Source organism: Dama dama, chromosome 14 (assembly GCF_033118175.1).
Source record: "Dama dama isolate Ldn47 chromosome 14, ASM3311817v1, whole genome shotgun sequence".
NCBI classification, from domain to species: Eukaryota; Metazoa; Chordata; class Mammalia; order Artiodactyla; family Cervidae; genus Dama; species Dama dama.
In genome coordinates, this window is record NC_083694.1 from 49,375,092 (window position 1) to 49,395,116 (window position 20,025).

The 20,025-nt window shown below is 51.7% G+C and overlaps 1 protein-coding gene across 2 annotated transcripts in view; it reads right to left on the reverse strand.

The window, feature by feature from the left end:
* The window catches only part of KAZN (kazrin, periplakin interacting protein), a 506,697-nt gene that overhangs the window by 60,008 nt on the left and 426,664 nt on the right, over window positions 1-20,025 (reverse strand). For both annotated transcript variants that reach the window (XM_061160705.1, XM_061160704.1), the window contains exons 3-4: window positions 17,588-17,724; window positions 8,280-8,450 (exon numbers count right to left, since the gene is read on the reverse strand). In XM_061160705.1, the coding sequence (XP_061016688.1) occupies window positions 8,280-8,450; window positions 17,588-17,724 (308 nt within the window). The remainder of the gene's footprint in view (window positions 1-8,279; window positions 8,451-17,587; window positions 17,725-20,025) is intronic.

Here is a 20,025-nt window from a genome sequence, read left to right on the forward strand (position 1 = left end):
CCTGAGAAAGCCAGGCATCTGACACACCAGGGCATGTCCAGTTCTGCACCACCTGCCAATCAGCACATCACCTGTGGTGTGCTCTGGGGTTAGTCATCCTTTACTTCCTGCCAACACACAGTCAGACCACAAAGGGGGAGGGAGGACACACTTAGCACCCATTCTTTTGGTGTCTCTAAGGACCAGCTGGGATTTGAATGAGATGGTAAGAAAGTGGTGTTTTGCCCTTTTTTCCTTGTGCTAAGTCACTTCAGTCATGTCCCACTCTTTGCGACCCCATGGACTACAGCCCACCAGACTCCTCTGTCCATGGGATTCTTGCCTGGAGAATACTAGAGTGGGTTACCATGCCCTCCTTATTCCTGACCCTTTTCCCCCTTACCTCCTCCCAAATTCAACCTGTGATGACCCCTTTGCAAGGTGCTGTGCAACACATGCTGGGAACAGGGCAGACCCTCAGCCTGGCTCTCAGGATTCCATGAGAACACGTGAGACACAAGGAAATCTGGGACACAGGTGTGGGGCTGAGCTTGGGCAGGTGATTATTCACCAATAATCAGACAGGTCTTCCTTTCTCTGTCTCATGGCTGAGGTCACAGAGCTTTGGGTTAGCTCCCCACCAGGGTATGGGGGGGTGGTCTTGTTAGAAGTCATCCCAAATTATTCAGGGAAGAAAAAGGGTACATATTAGAAATGTATTAATGCCTAGTCTTCCCATCATAGTCAATTTCTGCTTCCCCACTTACTCCCCAGGCTCATGCCAGGGGAGGGGCCCACGGGCTTGAACTGAGGACAGATGGCAGGGCCACCACGAGTGCTGGCTTTGCCCCTAATATGAACACAGATGAAATGGAAAGACTTCATCTCATCTTTCTCCTAGCTCCAGAACTTTCCATACCCCAAGACCCTGGGCTCCTCCAGGCAGAGAAAGAGATTCCAGCTGAGAAATGAAGTCCTTGGCCTAAAGCCTGATACAGCCTCATCACATTGACCAGTTGTGTTATTTTAGATAAATCACTGCCTTCTTTGAGCCTCGGTTTCCCCATCTGTGTAATGAGAAGTTTGAACCAATCTTTAGTGTTTGGCTTGGATATGCCAGGAGTCTATGAAATCATTTCCCTTCCACTGCCAGCCCCCAGGGAATATAAACCTCCTGGGCAGAGAGAGGCTGAGTTGAAGGAGTCAGCTTCTCATCCACTAGCCAGGTGATAATCTCCACCTGGTTTAGAAACTATCATGTACTCAAGTGTACAGCCCTGGGTCTCAAGTAGGGAGTGCAGGATTAGCTGTGCTTGCCAGAAGATAAATCAGAACTCAGAGAATTTAAGTAACTTCTCTAGGAGTGCACAGCAGGCACGATGTCAAAGTTGGGCCCCAAGCCTGGAAGCCCCATGGTTGTCTATGGCGCCCACCCTCCTCTGGGGCAAGGAAATAACCAGCACAAGTGATGCAGACTCTGGAACCATGAGGCAGAGAGTGGGGTGTGGCTGGTCACCACAGGATCCCCAGCACCTGGCTTGGGGCTGGGCACAACGAGTGAAGCACTCAGGAAAACTGCAGAGGGAGTGGAAGCAGGTCTCTGCCACGTCCAGGCAGACAGCCCAGGGAATCTGCGCTGTTCAGTTACTACAGGAACAACGGAGCAATCCTTTTACCGAAGGAAGGAGCCAGGCTGGCTGTGTCTTGGAGCTGCCGTGTGCCTGCAGCAGGCCCACCAGCATCATGGACGCGTTTCCTGGACCACGGCGCCTCACTGGGGACCACACCTGCTCTCCCCACTGCTGTCTGTGCACCTGGCCTCCCAGCCCTCCATCCTGGCTCCGCTCTGTGTAGTTGGCGGCCCCACTCCCTGGCTTCCTTCTGCCCGACCCAGCTTGGCTGCCGGACAGGTGGGCTCTGGTGAGAAGTGAGCGCCTGGTCAGCCTGCCATCAGTGCTAACTGACTCTCAGCTCTGCCCTCTTGCAAGCATCCCCAGCCACGCACATGGAAAACACAGGCAAGTCCAAGTCACCCCCTGAAATGAGCAGCCCCTTGAGGCAGCCCAGAAAGAGGCCCGGGCAGGCTCCTGTCCCCGCCTGGCTTCCTTCTCCCAGGTGGAGCCTCACCTCTGTCTTGGCCTGAGGGCAGCACCTTCTAGGAATAACTCAGCGGGCAACTTGGCATTATTCCTGCCTGACAATGTGGAGGAGCCTACCTTTAGTCCTGTAGGACGGGGCGGGTCTATCTGTGAGTTCTGAGCACAGGAACCTGTCACAAACTGTCCACTCATGAGTTTAAATCTCCAAGACTGAGCAAAACAAGAGATGTGAACTGCAGATGAGGCATATAAAGTCTAACTTAAAATACTTGCATGTACACACACACACACACACTCTCTCTCTCTCTCTCTCTCTCTCGATGCTGCACTGGATCATTTTTTCTTTTTTTTGTGTGGCAATCCGCACATTTCTCTACTAATCTCCTCCATTGAATGCAGTTCAACACTAGGAGCTCACTCTTCTCTCTTAGGCTACACGCCCTACCAGGCACCCTGAACCCACAGTTCTGAGCTCCTGGGAACTGGTGAATTGGCTCAAACACCCTCATGTGACAAAAGTCAGACAGAACACGGTGCAAACTCCATTTCTACTATTTGGCTTGCTGTGTAATCTGGAGCAAGTTACTCCACCACTCTGAGCCTCAGGGTCTTCAGGGTAAGATGGGGAACTGAGAGGGATCATTATCTGTAAGTGCGCCCCCTGGAGTTGTGGGACAAGGAAGCCCAGTATAGCGCCTTGGAGCCTGGGCTCTGGGATCCAACAGCCTGGATCTGAGCCCAGCTCTGCCACTTCCTAGCTGGGGGATCCTGAGAGAGGCCCCCTCGCCTGTGCCTTCATACCCTTGTCTGTCTGATGAGGAAACATGGTTGCTACGGAGAGCACTTGGCCTATGGCCTAAAAAAAAAAAAAAAAAGGCTCAATAAATGTCAGTGACTGTTATTATGAAACAGTTTCTACTTCACAAGTAGGAGTCAGACAGGGAATAATTCACAGGAAGGCCCAGGATACTGTCTGGTTTGCTGTCCAACAGTAGCAGGCTGTTAGGATTATTTATGCCTCTGTGAGATTGGATAATCCAGGAAGTAGAAGGCAGGAGGAGTGTGGAGCCCTGCCCTCCTCCCCTTTCAGGTTCCTAACTGCCTGAAGGCCAGGCTGTGTTTCCAGTCAGAGAGTTGGCCTGAGGGGCTTCCCAGGTGGCACTGGTGGTAAAGAACCCACCTGCCAATGCAGGAGACGTAAGAGATGCGGGTTTGATCCCTGGGTAGGGAAGATCCCCTGGAGGAGGGCATGCCAACCTACTCCAGTATTCTTGCCTGGAGAACCCCACAGACAGAGGGGCCTGGCAGGCCACAGTCCAGAGGGTCGTACAGAGTCGGACACGACTTAAGCAACTTAGCATGCCAATTCAGGAGACATAAGAGGCATGGATTTGATCCCTGGGTGGGGAAGATCCCTGAGGGATATCTCTCCCGCCAAAGCTTGGGAGGATTTCAGGGCAGGAACCTTTCAAGGAAACATGAGAAGGTCATGCTCGGGTGGACTCCAGCTGCACAAATGCTGAGTTTGCACTAAAGAGGCATCACGTTGGCTACAAGCGGACTCGACGACTGTCTTCCTGGGCTTACTGTGACCCTGTCCCAGATCTCAGGATGTGGTGGCAGTGGGTCCAGTGCGGAGGCACCAGAATGAGCTGATAAGGCAATACTGGGTCCACACCTTCTCCAAGCACCCCAGAGGGTGGAGAGAGGCCCTATGGGGGACAACGTCAGGCTTGGGCAGGCTCTGACCCTCACATGTGTGGCTGGGGGGTCTGAGCTCAGGCCCAATGCTCGGAGCTGGCTGTGGGCAAGGGCTGGTCTGCTGGGCCAGAATGGCAGTAGTCCAGGGCTGGGAAGTGTGCTGTGTGGCCGGGCTGATTTTCTTAGAGGGAAGGAACCCAGAGGTGGTGTCCACCCAGTGGTGGCGCCAACCCAGAGCACAGCTGTTAAAAAAGGAACCAAAACCACCCTGGTCCCCCTACCACTCGACCCTGCCTCTCACTGGTGCTCACTGTGCCAGCCTTGCCTGGGCATGTGACAGCTGTCATTTTTTACATATGAAGGAACTGAGGCCCAGGCCATTCCAGGTCACACGATGACCGGCTAGTAGACAGGACACGAGAATCCACAACTCTTCATCTCAGGGTGGCCTGAGGACAGGATGGTCTCCAACATCAGTAAGAACAGCAAACATCCACTGATGGTGGAAGGTGAGCCTGCCTTCATCCCTCATCACCGCACCTCCCAATCACCCGGAGAAAGGTCTTCTACACGTGGACACAGGCTCAGAAAGTTAAGTCACTTGTCAAAGGTCACACGGCCAGAAAATGCAGGACCCAAACTGGGACCATGTTAGAACTGACCAACCAGGGCGCAAACAGACGCCGAGACGAGGGAATCCCACACTCCATTCTTTTTTTTTTTTTTTTTTGCATCCACACTCCATTCTTGAGAAACATCCTGCTCTACAGAGGAGTGGTTCTCAACCAGGGCGAATCCTCTCCCCATCCAGAGGACTCTGGGAAATGTCTGGAGACTTTCCCGTAGTTGGGAGGTGCTCCTGGCGTCTAGTAGGTGGAGGCCAGGGATGGGTGCTGCACAACCGACTGCACTGGATGGCCCACCAGATTCTCTGACCCCAAATGTCAACAGTGTGGAGGGCGAGAAGCCTTGGTAACAATGTACACAGTAAACTTAAGAATTGTTTCCTGTTTTGGAGAAGCAGCATTGATACAAAACAACAAAAGTCTAGGCCACCGGGAACCAGGCTCCAGGGAACGGCCTCGCACCTGGGATGGGTGGAGGGGGAAGCCTGTGACCTCTGGGCTGGCAGCCCTGTCTCTGGCCTGCTGCTAAGAGGGGGTGTCTCCTCCAGGCCAGCACCTGGGCATCCTTTCAGAGGCCTCCCATCACAGAGCGTGAGGACTGCCGGACTCCCAGCTCTGCCTCTCAATTCTCTGGTCAGCTCTGGGTGAGCCTCCTGCACGCCAGACCTGTTTCCACATCTGTGAAATGGGCACAGTAAGAATATACAGCTCACTGGAGTGACTGCTAACAGCTATGGTTTCTTATTAGGGGGAGGAGAGTGTTCTGGGATTAGATAGTGGTGATGGTTGTACAACTTTGTGAATATACTAGAAACCACTAAATTGTACATCATAAAAGGATGAATTTTATGGTATGTGACTAGTCTCTCAATAAAAGAGCATGCTGAACAGTTTTTAAATTAACAAAACCACCACCACAGGGTGGTCCCGTGGAGCCAGTGTGGCTGCGGAGGCAAAACTGCTCCTTGAGTGGGAATGCCTAGTTCGGCCAGGAGTTGTTATCAAGAGATGTCCCCTCCCCAAGGGTGGGAGCCTCAGGTGCCCATCACCAAACACCAAGAGAGGTATTCATTTCTAGGGAAGCTGTGTCTTTGTCTCTTTCTTACTCAAGTGAAGCGGCCCTGTTCAGCTGCATAGGGTGTGTGGAGCTGGGTAGGGGAGGGATGATTCCTGATTTGGGACAGGGCCTGCTCGCTCCTCACCTGGCAGCTGCCTCAGGTCTTCAGTGTTGTGGGCAGGTCACTTAATGAAATGACCCATCACTGGTGCCAGAGCCAGAACTCCTAGAACAGGAGTAAGCAGGTGACCCCAGATGGGCCATTTGGATATCCGGTACTGGATCAGACTTTTGAAAACTGAAGTGAAATCCAGAGGACAAAGAGTTCAGGTTCATCCTCCTGGCAGGGGTCACTGAGCGGACCATTCCAGATGGACTCGTGGCTTCCCCACTGGCTGCAGCTGCCCTGGCTTTGGCCCGTTTCCAAGCTGACCCTCTGCTTCCCCACTGCACCTGTGAGCTCTTGACTTCCTTCCAGTGCACGCGGTGTGCTCGAACTAGCCAGAGCTGCTTTCTGTTGCTTACAACGCAAGGACTTGGGGCACACACGCAGGGAAAGTGCCTTCCATCTGCTCTCGACCTGGCCAGCAGTGCAGTGAGGGGAGCCAGACAGCACTGACCGGAGTCTTGGAGGCCTCCAGGCTGTGAAATTCTGCAACAGGGGGGACCTCCAGGCAAGCAGACGCACCAACAACACGGGGGCTGTCAAGGGCTGTGTTGATGTGACAGCAAACCCACCACCTTGAGCTGCAAATATTCACCTCTCTATTCACTCTTAGCAGAGAGGGGTGAAACTGGCCAGAGCGAGGAGGCAAGGGCCTAAGTGCCACTGGCCTTAGGCTCTTAGAACCAAAGCAGGCTGAGTCACCCGGGCATGGTGAGTGGAAGTAGAGATGAGCTGGCTCCTAGTCCTGAAAGACACCAGAGTTCTCCAGCATGCCTGCAGCTCATGGTCCAAGGCCATGAGGACCCATCTGTCCATCCATAGGACACCAGGAAGACTTGGCAGAATAGCAGTCTTGTCTCACCCTGAGCCCCCTTCCTAGATCTACAACTTGAAAGGTTTTTGTCTGGTCTGTATGTGGCAGCAGGGCCGCCAGCACCACTGACCCCACTGGTGGGAAGATCCCAGAGACCCAGGGGATGGAACTTCCTCTAGCCTGAGAAGCTCTCACCACTAGGGGTCAGCATTGGACATGGAGACCCAGGAGGCAGAGGGTGGGACTGGTCCCAGGAAGTGGCCCATGGATCCTGACCTGCCCTGGGCAACCCCTGGTCCTGAAAGAAGTGACTATTTAAAACCTTCCCATTGTCATATCATCACTAACCATGTATAGGAGTGGCTAAGTGCTTCTCTTGCATTATTTCAATGAAACCCTCACCAGAGCCCTATAGAGTATATGCAGGCTCCTCTGTCCATGGAATTCTCCAGGCAAGAATATTGGAGTGGGTTGTCATTTATTTCTTCGGGGAATCTTCCTGACCCAGGGATTGAACCCAGGTCTCCTGCATTGCAGGCAGATTCTTTACCATCTGAGCCACTGGGAAAGCCATGGAGTATATGCAGGTATCCCTACTGACACCTGAGGGATCTGAGCCCGATGGGTGGAGGGTCCTGCCCAAGGTCACACCGCTAGAAAGCAATGGGGGCTGTATTTGAACCCAGAACCCATGGCAGCAACCACTGTTAGCTGGCATCAGTGCTTTCCAGGAGAACGCTGAGTTCTGGCTAAGAGCCAGGTGGGACTTCCCCAGGTCCTGTCCCAGGAATTCCCCTCCACACTCTCCTCCCACCCACCATTGCATTAAGCCTCTGGTAGTTTCAAGGCTGGAGAAGGGAATGGCAACCCACTCCAGTACTCTTGTCTGGAAAATCCGTTGGATGGAGGAGCCTGGTGAGCTGCAGTCCATGGGGTCGCTGGAAGTCGGACATGACTGAGCGACTTCACTTTCACTTTTCACTTTCATGCATTGGAGAAGGCAATGGCAACCCACTTCAGTACTCCTGTCTGGAGAATCCCAGGGACAGGGGACCCTGGTGGGCTGCCGTCTATGGGATCGCACAGAGTTGGACACGACTGAAGTGACTTAGCAGCAGCAGCAGTAGTTTCAAGGCCCTTTAAACCATGAGGTCCCTGGAGTTTCTCAAACACCTTGTGGGAAGGCAGGGTGGAATAAAGATCCTCACCTCCACTCCAGGACCACGTAAAGGTCACGGAAGCTCAGAGCAGTTCAGTGAGCAGCCCAAGGTCACACAGGAGAAGGCAGAACAGAACTCTAGGGCTCTGGACCTTGGTTCTGTCGCCTGACCAAGCTTGAAAACACCACCTAGACTCTATCTCCACAGGCAGGCTGCACATCTCTGAGGAAAACAGTGTTTGGAAGTATTCTGAAGGATGTTTTAAGTTAGAAAAAAATAACATTTTTTTTCCTTTGAGGATCCAAGCAATAAGACAATAGTGTGGAAAAATAGGGAGGAAAAAAAAAGGAAATAGAAACCACTTCTGATCTTACTACCCAGAGATAACCATTATTAATTTTTTGGTGTTTTTCCTCCCAAATGTTAGTGGATGGTCTCCCAGCATTCCCACACGCCTGGCTCCCGGTAGGCAGATGGAAGGCTGTATGGTTGACACGAAAAAACGCAGAGAGAGCATCCCAGGGCCCGCCCCCTGCCTTAGTCCCGCCCCTCCGGACTCCCACGGAAACCCACTGGCATGCCTTGTCTCCTAGCACCTCCTGCTCCCAGAACATGACACCACTTCCGGCAGGTGCCCCCCCTTCCCGGCCTATGTGGGCGAAGGGGCGGGGTCTCACCATGGCCAGCTCCGCCTCCAGCTCCTTCATCCGGTTGTCCTTGAGGTCCAGCTGGGAGCGCAGTGCTGTGGCGTGGTCCGTGGCCTCCTTGGCTTGGCGCCGCAGCTCCCACTTCTCGCGCTCCAGCAGGTCCTTCTCCTTAGCCAGAGCTTTCACAGCATCCTCGCTTTCCTACGGGGAGAGGGCAGCATTACCAGGGGCATGGGTGGGGCCAACCTTTGGCCAGGAGATGCCCAGAGGCCCTTGACCCCTGGACTAGCAGAATGTGTGGGGGTGGGGGTGGGGGGTCCCCCATGCTGGGCACTGGAGAAAGAAAGCCCTGGGTTCAAGCCGGTCTCTGCCACACACTAGCTGGGAGACTGGAACAGAAACAACCCATTAGTAGATGCTCAGCCATTATTTTTTCAGTGGATAAAGGAGCAAATGAATGTCATGGATAAGTTCTTTTAACTCAAGTTTTCGTTTCTCCATATTTGAAATGGGGACAGGGAATCAACACTACTCCTATCAAAGAACTGTTATAAAGATTAAATGACTTCACGTGAAGGAAAATGTAAAACGGAGTCTAATAAAAGAGTCAACAGTGGGTTTGGGCTTGGTCCTCTGTTCTATTGTTTGGTAATGTGTGTGTCACGGGAAAACAGTGACAGAGGAGACATCTACGGCCCGGCCACCTGGGCTGCCATGGGGCCCTGTCACCATCCTACAAGGTCACAGCTGATGACGGGACAAGTTGGACCCCCAGCTAGCTGTGGTGTGTGACTGCAGGACAGTCCTCTGCCGTTCACCCTGGGCCCTGCTCCCCGCTGGTGTATCTTCATGGGCTGTTTTCTCCGTGATGCTGAGGGGAGGGCCATGGGCTCCAGCTATGCTGGTCCAGAAAATCCAGCAGACAAGGAATAGCTGGCTGGATCAGAGGACCTGACCTCTGTTGGCAAGGGCCAAATTTCATGATCCTGGGCATCTTTCCCTTCTAGAGAAAGGGTCCCAGCCGGGGGCCCTGCCTACCCAACCAGCCACAGTCTTTTTACCCGCTAAATTGGGAGCCAAACTCAAGGTCTCTGTGTAGCCTGGGTCCGAGCTGGGAGTGGCCATCCTGTCTTGTCTAACAGCCCTGCAGCCAAAGGCCTGACTTCCAGATGGTCAGAGACCAAGAGGCCGAGGGAGACATCTGGCCCTTCCTCTGTGGCTGTCAGAGATGGAGCTGTGGCTTAGGATCCAGGGAAGGAGAGAGTCTGGGTCGAATTCTGGCTCTGAAGAACAAGTTGCAATGACTGCTGTGCCTCAGTTTCCTCATCTGTTACATGGGATCATAGCACCTATCCTTGAAGGTATTACCATGAGGACCGGATGAGATAATCCAAGTTCAGAGTTTAGCAGGGCACTGGGCACATGGCAGGGCTTCCCAGGTGGCGGCTAGTGGTAAAGAACCCGCCAGCCAATGCAGGAGACTTAAAGAGATGTGGGTTCGATCCCTGGGTCGGGAAGATCCCCTAGAGGAGGGCATGGCCACCCACTCCAGTATTCTTGATTGGAGCATCTCATGACAGAGCAGCATGGCAGGCTACAGTCCCAAAGAGTTGGACATGACTGAAGCGACTTAGCAGGGCACACAGCAGGTGCTCACTCATTCATTCGGGATGCTCCTCAAATGTCTTCTTCAGGAGGCCTTTCCTGACCATCCATCTAAGACAGCGGCCCCAGCCCTTCCCACCCTGTTTCTTATACCGGTACCTGACACTGTCATTCAACCAATATCCATGGATGCCACCAGCGGGCACAAATCAGACAAAAGTCTCTGTGCCTATGGAGCTTACACTGAAAAGCCCTTCTGCATGCTCTAGCTCATCAGCAGACGTCAGGGTCCCAGAGCAGCAGCCAAGAAACACTGCTGAGTAAAAGGAAGAGTGCGTGGCAGTTGCTGTGACCGACTCTGAAGGCCATCACAGGACAGCTCTCCCAGCTTGGGTGCGGGGAGGACACGAGTGTCTGTGTCACCAGCCCCTGGCTTCTCAGTAGAGTCTAGAGCAGGTGGGGTGTGTGTTGGGGGACGATTTCTTCTAGGACTGTCTCCTGGGGTCAGGATGCCTGGGTGTGAGTCTCTGTTCCATCCATGGCAAGCTGTGACACACGGAGCAAGTGATGTTAACTTCCCCAAACCTCAGCCACCTCGTGTGTGAGCCAGTGACACTATCACATCTCCAGAGTGATGGTCAGAAGAAACTGGTAATGCAGGATGCAAAGTAACATGAACTTCCCTGGTGGTCCAGTGGTTAAGAATCCATCTTGTAATGCAGGGGGCAGGGGTTCAATCCCTGGTGGGAGAACTAAGATCCCACATGCCATGGGGCAACTAAACCTGCGTGCCTCAACTAAGATCCAATGTAGCCAAATAAATATAGTTTTTTAAAAAAGATGCAAAGTGACAGACGGTACTATTGTAAAACCCCAGGCAAGCTGTACCATTAGGTTCTGGAAGCAGGCTCTCCAATGCAGGGAGGCGCCCCACCACTACTCATTTCTCCTTTCCTTTCCTTTTTGAAGCTGTCTTCAGGTGGGGTCAGTGCAACAGCTGACAAGTATGGCCCCCTGCGTCACATGATGGACCAGCCAGCTCTTTCCCCAGAGGCTGGGGACCATGTCCCAGCATCCATCCTCAGGACCTAGCAGCAAGCCTAGTCATGGACTATCCCATGCTATGAAGTGTGTGGATCAGGACCACTGAGAACTGGTTGGTGTACAAGAGACTGCCTACCACATATCCCCCAATTAAAAAGAAGGTCCACTAGAACCCTCAGGATCAGCTTTGTCTCCGTGTCTCTTTGCTGTCCCTAGCCCCACTAGTTGTGAGCAGACCGGAGGTTCAGGCTGTGTGTGTGGTGGGGGGTGGGGGGGATAGGTTGGAGGCTGTAGGTGCTTTCTGCCTCAGTAAAGACTCTGACATCCATGACCACACCCCTGGCAGGAGTGCAGGGCTCAGTAACAACTGTCACGGAATGTTCTGTACGCATGTCAAGTACGGTGCTGAGGATTTCAGCTGCATTATTATATTTAAACAACCACCTGCAAGGCAGAGACTATGATTGTCCCCATTTTACAGATGAGTAAACTGAGGCCATAGAGATAAAATAACCTCTGCAGCCCCACAAATAGTGTGGTGGAGGTTCTCAATCCTTGCTAGCAACAAAGGCAGGAAAGGAATTGAAGGAGATCTGCCCAAGGGGCTGGAACCTGATGGGGGCCAGGGTGGCTGGAATTTGTGGAGGTAGAACTTAGCCTGATGGTGTGGGGCCTCAGATGTCAAGCTGGGAGCTGAGGTCCCTCTGGGCAGCTGGGAGCTGAGCCCCGGCAGCCGGAGCTCACGGGACAGAAGAAGTAGGGGCACAATGAGGAGGGGGCTTTAGGGGAAGACAAGCCTGGCCAGGGGGTAATGGCAAGGTGGTCTGTTTTGACTTCACCACCCAAGATCTCTCTAGGCCCAGCCATTGCCCAGCTTGCTGAGACCTTCCTCAGTTGTGTTTATGGAGAGTCCCCTAGTCCCACTCCAAACCACGGACCTGTGACAGGGAATATGCCTCTGGCATAGCTTCCCGGGATGTTGCAATTCTGTGAACATTCTGGTTGGGCCCCAGATTGCTCATTTCTAAGCAGCCTGTGCCTGTGCTGACCTTTCCTGCCCATCCCCTCCCCTCCCAGCCCCCACCCCCAGTTCAGAGACCTGGGCTCCTGTTACCTGCTCTGGGTGAGGCCTGCAGGGGGGTCCCTGGGAGAGCTGGGTGAGCCATGGCAGGCTGAGTGGCTCGGCATCAAGAGGGTTGGGCACCTGATGTTCCATTCATCCTGTTCATGGGGATATTTTTTCTTGCACATAAAATGCAAGCCATTAAAAAAAATAAATTACATGATCTTTGACGAGGTGGAATAAAACCAGAATTTGTGGTTTTAGCGTCTCTAAACTATCCCTAAATATACGGCCCAGGGTCAGCTACTGGACCCTTTGGCGCCTCAGTCCTCCCATCTGTAAAGTGGGGTTGGATTCAACAATGGTTAAATATTATCTCAGTGTTGCTGGGCTTCCCTGGTGGCTCAGATGGTAAAGACTCTGTCCGTGAAGGAGACCTGGGTTCAATCCCTGGGTTGGGAAGATGCCCTGGAGGAGAAAACAGCAACCCACTCTAGTATTCTTGCCTGGGAAACCCCATGGACAGAGGAGCCTGGTGGGCTACATTCCATTGGGTCGCAAAAGAGTCAGACATGACTTAGGGACTAAACAACAACAGCTCCCCATAACATAGGATAGCAGTTTAAAAAATTGAGTGTTTTCCAAATTCTGTTTTTCTGAATGATTCTGTAGGGTCTTGTGAAGCTATCCCATGAGAGTGACACTGATGCTCAATGGTGACCATCTATGCCTGCCTGGGGCTGCTACAGCCACAAGGCTTCAGCTTCACACCACACCTCTCTTCTTGCTGGACTTAGGAGATGCCCCCCGTTACCTGTGACTTAAGAAAAACAGCACCACGCTGGAGGAAGGTGGCTCCCCACAGGGATTTTATTCTCAAGTATCAGCACAATTATAAAAATGAATTTGATGCCCCAGTTGAAAGATATTAATAGAAGAAATGCTTGTTATTAAAAACCCAGGTCGGTCACAGTGCCACCACCAGGCACAGCACACCTCCCACAGCTCATGGGGGTGGCTGTGACCTCTCCTCCCTGGTTTGCCTCGGGTTGCCTTGTAAACAGTGAATCTCGAAAGTAACTCATTTGTTCATCTATACAAGTACTGAGCAGTGTGGGAGGCCAATACGGGCCAGGTGTTATGCAAATGAGCACCAGAGCCTAAATGCCTGGGTTTGTATCCTGCTTCCCCTCTTCACATAACTGTGTGACCCTGCATGAGCGACTTGGCCTACGTCTCAGTTTTCACCTCTGTAAAATGGGGCTAACCGCGACAATCATACTGCATAGGGTTGCTGGAAAAATACCAGATGTAAAGAGATTACAACAATGCCTGCATACCGTAAGTCCTCCTGCGTCAGATGGTGATAGGTGGCTTCTGAAGATGGCCACTGTGACAGTCATTGTCAGAGTGTGTGAAATGGCCCTTTCTTTTTGATCCTCTTAGCCTTTTATCATAAGCATCACATGCCTTTTCTTATTTATCTATTTATTTACACCACACGGTTTGAAGGATCTTAGTTCCCTGACCAGGGATCAAACCCAGACTAGAGCAGTGAAAGTGTGAAAGTGCCAAGTCCTAATCACTGGACCACCAGGGAATTCCCACCTCTTTGCTTTTCCGATCTGGCTCTATCCTCCTTCAAGGTGCCTGTACTCTGGAAATACTTTCCCCATCCTGTGTTCCTAGATCCTCTGGGACCCTCAGAACTCCCCAGAAGGTCCTGTCTGGGGTGGTTCTTGCTTTTTTACTGAGACTCTCCCATTCTCCTGGAGGCAGGGTCCATGACTGGGGTCTGTGTGAGGCTGGCCTAGGACCTCCTATGAGAAACACTCTCATTAGCCCAAACTCAAAGAATGGACTTGGAGACACAAGGTGTAGGGGGAAGCCAGGATTTAATGACGGTCTTGCAAGGCGGACTGTCTGGTGGGCAGGAACACCCAGAGTTGTTACACAGAGCAAGCTATCCTAGTGTGCAAGTCCCTCCCCCAGTTCCTCATTGGCTGAGTACTATGTGGTGAATGATCTTCTTGGACATTGCCTAGGTTTGTTCCCTCCTTCTTTATGGGCTGGCCCCTCCCTGACATCCCTGCAAAGAGATCAAACCAGTCAATCCTAAAGGAAATCAACCCTGAATATTCATTGGAAGGACTGATGCTGAAGCTGAAGCTCCAATACTTTGGCCACCTGATGCCTTAACCGACTCATTAGAAAAGACCCTGATGCTGGGAAAGATTCAAGGCAGGAGGAGAAGGGGCAACAGAGGATGAGATGGTTGGATGGCATCACTGACTCAGTGGACTGAGTTTGAGCAAGCTCCAGGAGATGGTGAAGGAGAGGAAAGCCTGGCGTGCTGCAGTCCATGGGGTTGCAAAGAGTCAGACACGACTGAGTGACTGAACAGCCTCCCTGACATCTTGTTTCCTCCTTTCCTGCACACCTATTTACATTCTTTTTTTTTTTTTTAACCTATTTACATTCTTATGTTTTGAATTTACCAATAGGATGAGCCTGGTGAAACCCTATTGCTGTTCTTATGTTTTAAGTTCACCAATACAATGAACCCATGTGAAAATCCTAGGCATCCCACCCTCCCTTTGTTTGCCCGGACTTTCTGCTTTTGTAAGCCTTATGGCTATCGGCTATTACATCAGCAAGCTGTCATTCAAAGCTAGCTATTCTTGAAAATAGACCACTTCGTCTTTTTTCTTACACTGCTCCTGCCCGGCCAGGGGCTTCCTAACAGTGGGCGGCCATGTGCTTCTCTGGGTTTGCCAGGGGGACCATCACCAGTCTGTGGTGGATGAGGGGCCCATAGAAGGGCCCCGAAACCCACTGTGGAATTTCCATGATCAAATGCCTGACTCTGAACCCTCAGAGGTGATGGTGGTAACAACAACAGCAACCATTCCCCGCCTCCCCCCTGCCCCCACCCCGTGTGCTTTCAGTGCACCAGAAGCTTCAGTGCTGACAAGGCTGGGCTCCAGTACTTGCTATCATTATCCCAGTTTTAAGGATGAGGCCACTTGGCTAGTGACTGGCAGAGGTGAGATTCTAAACCTTATCTGGTCTTAACCTCTGCATCACCCTGCCTTCAGGGCCAAGTGTGATGGTTAATTTTATGTGTCAACTTCACTGGACCATGGGGTGTTCAGATTTTCGGTTATTTCTGGGTGTGTCTGCGATGCTGTTTCAGATGAGATTAAGATCTAAACGGGTGGACCCAGTGGATGGCTCTCCCCCATGTGAGTGGGCATCATCCAGTCCTTTTGAGGCCTGAGTAGAAAGTGGAGGAAGGACGAAACTGCCCTCCCTGCCTGAGAGCTGAACTGGGGATGAGTCTCCTCCTGCCCTTGGGTAGAACTTACAGCTCGGCTCTCAGGCCTCTGGATGATGCCACTGGCTCTCCTGGATCTCCAGCTGGTAGATGGCAGATTATGGGACTTGTCGGCCTCTGTGATCATGTGGGCCAATTCCTTCTAATAAATCACACACACACTCTCTCTCTCTCTCTGTATATATATACATCTATCTATCTATCTATCTATCTGTCTATCTCTCTGTATCACTTCCCTGGAGAACACTGACTAACACACAAGGAAGCTGATGACCCGAGGACAAGTGGGGTCAAGGATGAGGACAGCCTGGGGCCTGCCCCTCGCCCTTGGGGACAGCACATCCCTGGACGCAGGCATCGCCGTGGGCTGATTCTCTGGCCCCTGCCCCGTGTCACCTCCCCTCAAACAAGGATGACTGGGTTTCCCTGTTGATGGGCACGGGGCCACTTGAGCGAAGGTTCTCTATGTCTCACCTACTGAAGAAAGATCAGGCTCTTGGGACCTACTACAGGTGCTTCAGCTAGGAAAGGAGAATGGACAGAGGTGGACTCAGAGAGGCAGGTAGTCCTATTGCCCGAATGACTGTGTACCGCCAAAATTCATATGTTGAAATCCCAGGGCCTCCCCTAATGGTCCAGTGGCTAAGACTCCACACTCCCAATGCAGGGGGCCTGAGTTCAATCCCTAGTCAGAGGCCTAGATCCCACATTCCACAACTAAAGATCCTGCATGCCACAACTAAGACCTGGCACAGCCAAATAAATAAATATTTAAAAAAAAAGAGAGAGAGAGAAAGAATCCTAATGTGATTATTTTAGGAGGTGGGACCTCTGGGAAGTGCTTAGGTCATGAGGGTGGAGCCCTCATGAATGGGATTAGTGCCCTTAAAAGAGACCCCAGAGAACTCCCTTGACCCTTCTGCCAAGTAAGGACAGAGAGGAAGTCTAGGACCCAGAAGAGGACCAAGAAAGTAGGTAGCAGTGGTTCCCATTCCTCCTCTCCGCTTCCACAGGTTGTTGACTGAGTGCCACACTCTGTCTGCAAGTGACAGGCATGGGGAGGCCAACTTCCAGGGACTGAGCTCACCCACTGTAGAAGGACAAGCATGAGAAGCTGGGGTCCTGCTGCTCAGGGCTGACACCCAGGGCAGCTGGGAAACTGTGGACAACTCAGAGGCTGTGGATGCCTGGCCCAGGGAGCTCCCCCAGGGCTGTTCTCATTCTCGAAGGGAAGGAATCTGTATACTTGGGCGGTGAGAGGGAAGGTCACTGCTACAGACCAAAGAGTGTCGTGGGGATGAAGCAATTAAATTCAGATCCTGTCTCTGAAGTTCCTGCCTGTGGACTCTGGCTCAGAGGTAACACCCGCGAGTGTACTCATGCAACCAGCCCACCAGCTGTTGGAAGAACTGCTCAAACCTCCTATGCCTGAGGAAACTTAAGAGTTTCCCACCTCCATTTTCTCTGCAGAGTACAAGCAAACCTTGGTCACACCCGCTGCCATGTGGTGTCAGGCACAGGGCAGTTTCAAACCCACATCTCTTATATCTCCTGCATTGTCAGGCAGGTTCTTTACCACTAGTGCCTCCTGGGAAGCTTTCTATGGCATGACCACAGAACATATACCAGATATTGACTGAACCAAATTCCTCAGTCATCTGACCAGAAACTCCTACTCACCCCACAGAGCCTGACTTGTATGTCACCACCTCTGTGAAGCCTTCCAGGACTGTCTCCTGGAGGAAGAATTTCCTGCTATCTCATGGTTCTCCCCACTCTCTTTTCACACTCTTATTATGGTATTATTAGTAAGATGCAAAGTTGACGTTTAGTATGAGCACTTAGTATGTACTAGGCACCATGTTTAATGCTCTGTATCCATCATCTCACAGGGCCCTCATCAAAGCTCTGCAACGTCGGCACCATGATTGCTGTCTCAGAGGAAACTGAGGCTCTGAGAGGTTAAGGAGATACCCAAGGGCACACACATGGGAAGCTGGGATCTGAACCCAGACCAGCTAGAATGTGGAGCCTACACTGTCACCAGCTGGGCTTCCTGTCCAGGCTGGTCTGCCCAGGAGACACAGAGCTATGATTAGGGGCTGAGTGTATTCATCTCAGGACCCAGATCCAGCCCAACACATCAGGGATTTCCCCCAGTGAGCATAAGGGGACACGGGCAGTCCTCCTGTATTGGGATTCGAGGTCGGACCCTGTGCTGGGTGGGGCAGTAATAAGGGAGCTGGTGTCTGGGGTCTGCGGGATCGGGGTTGGCGGGGGGGTGCCGACCTTGCGGTGCTGCTCGTAGTTGCGGATGAAGTCGCGTAGCTGCTCCTCCCGGCTCTCCAACGTGGCATACAGCTGCTGCATCTGGTTCACCAGGTCTGTCTTCTCACCCTTTAGGCGCTTCCGGTCGGCTTTCATGGCTGGAGGACAGAGGACCGAGTCAGTTTCTGAGATCCTAGCCGCCTGTCAGCCCGAATGCGAACGCTGAGAAGGGACTCTTTTCTCTACCCCTTCATGAACAGGGGAGGAAACAGGGTTCAGAAAGAGGACGTTTCTCTCCCAGGCTCCCACATCATCAGTGGCATTCCCTGGATTCAAACGCAGGCCCTCCTATCTCTAGAGTCCCAATTCTCATTTCTTACTTTTACTGACCCAGCCAGGGGGGGCACTCCCTGATTGCAGGTCTGTTCCCGCCCTGAACAGATCCCCGAGTGAAAGAGCTGGAGGCCTGGTGAGTTTGTGACTCCCACCACCCAGGAAGCTGATGGGACCCTTTATTTCCTGCTGAAATGACCTCTCAGAGTCCAATATGAGCCACCAGAACTTAGCCCAGTCCAAAAGTTCACTCTTTGTGCCATTCCCTTCATGGGGAAAAGTGTCTGATTAAAAATACTCAGCAAGTTATGGGACCAAACGTATGCGCAACAGAAGAAAAAACAGAGAGATGGGACTTCATCAAAATTAAAAACTTTGTGCCGCAAGGGACACCATGGAGAAAGTAAACAGACAATGCAAGGAACAGGAGAACAAATTTGTAAGTCATATCTGATAAGGGGCTTATATAAAGTAAAAGCATATAAAGAACTCTTAAAGCTCAATGATAAAAAGATAAATAACCCAATTTTAAAAATGGGCAAAAGACCTGAACAGATATTTCCCCAAGAAATCGACAATAAACACCTGAAGAGGTGGTTGACATCATCAGTCATCAGGGAAATGCAAATCAAAACTATAGTGAGATGCTATTTCACACTCCCCAGCATGGCTAAAATATAAAAAGAAGACAGTAACAAGTGTTGTCGAGGATATGGAGAAACTAGAACCCTCATACACTGCTGGTGGGAACAGAAAATGGTACAGGCTCTGTGGAAGACAGCCTGACAGTTCCTCAAGTGATTAATCATAAAGTTCCCCTATGATCCGACAATTCCACTCCTAGGTGTATATCTAAGAGAAATGAAAACATATGTCCACACAGAAACGTGTATACATATGTTTACAGTATCTTTAATCATAATAGCCAAAGGGGAAAGGACCAAATGGCCATTAATTGGTGAATGAATTTTCAACAATGTAGTAGGTACATCCATATCACATATATGATTTGACAATAAAAAGAAGCAATGATTCATGCTACAATGTGATGAATCTTGACAATATTATGCTAAGTGAAAGGAGCCAATCACAAAGGGCCACATGGTGTATGATTCCATGTATATGAAATGTCCAGAACAGGGAAATCTGTGGAGACAGAAAGATTAGTGATTGTCTTGGACTGGGGTGGTAGAAGGCGTGGGGGCTGGAGACTTGGGAGTGTAGCCAAAGGGATGGATTCAAAGTGATGCACCCCCATTTAAAGTGACACAAATACTCTAATACTGATGTATAGCTGAATGTATGTGAATATAACAAAAACAACTGAATTATGTACTGTAAATGGATGCTGGATGTAAATTGTATGCTGGGTGAATTGTATACCAAGGAACCTGTCACACACGCGCACGCGCACACACACATGCACACACACGCACACACACACACATGGTGCCCTGTGCTCCATGCAGGCTCCTGGCAACAGGTGCTCCCTCCAGACTCTGCTCACTGCACTGGCTCTGTGGTGAAGGGAGTGAGACGGGCAAGCTCGGGCTTGTGCAGGGCAGGCTCCAGCATCAGGGTGGCACCCCCCTCATTTCCAGGGTCCCATGAACTCTGTCCCCTCCCCTCTCTGTGGAGAGACACTGAGGAAGGAACTGTGGAGGTGGTGGGAAGGGGGCAAAGCAACTCCTCAGCTCTGGAAGCTTCCAGCCTGTGAAGGCGCAGAGTGGTTAAGTCATTTGCCCAGAGTCACACAGCCACATCTGTCCCCAAGGCCCAAACACATGACCTGACCTCATGCTGCCTCTACAGGGAAGCCCCCCCCAAATCCCAGAGGGTCCTGGCTCCATGGCTAGCTGAGGGCAGTGATATGGGGCAGGCAATGGTGGTGCACCCCCCTCTTGTTCTGGATGCTGAACCTACAAACTCAGCCTCTGATATGGCGTATGATAAGTATGGCGTAAGGACCGGGGACCCCGTGCTCTGGCTCCGAGCCTGACCTAAGTTGCATTTCCACCCCTCTCCCCCAGCCCAGCACCATCTGCAGAACAGGGAAGAGGCAAGTTGGCTGGAACAGCATTGGCACGTGCAAGGAGCCACAGAGGGACCCTGCAGTAGGGACTCTG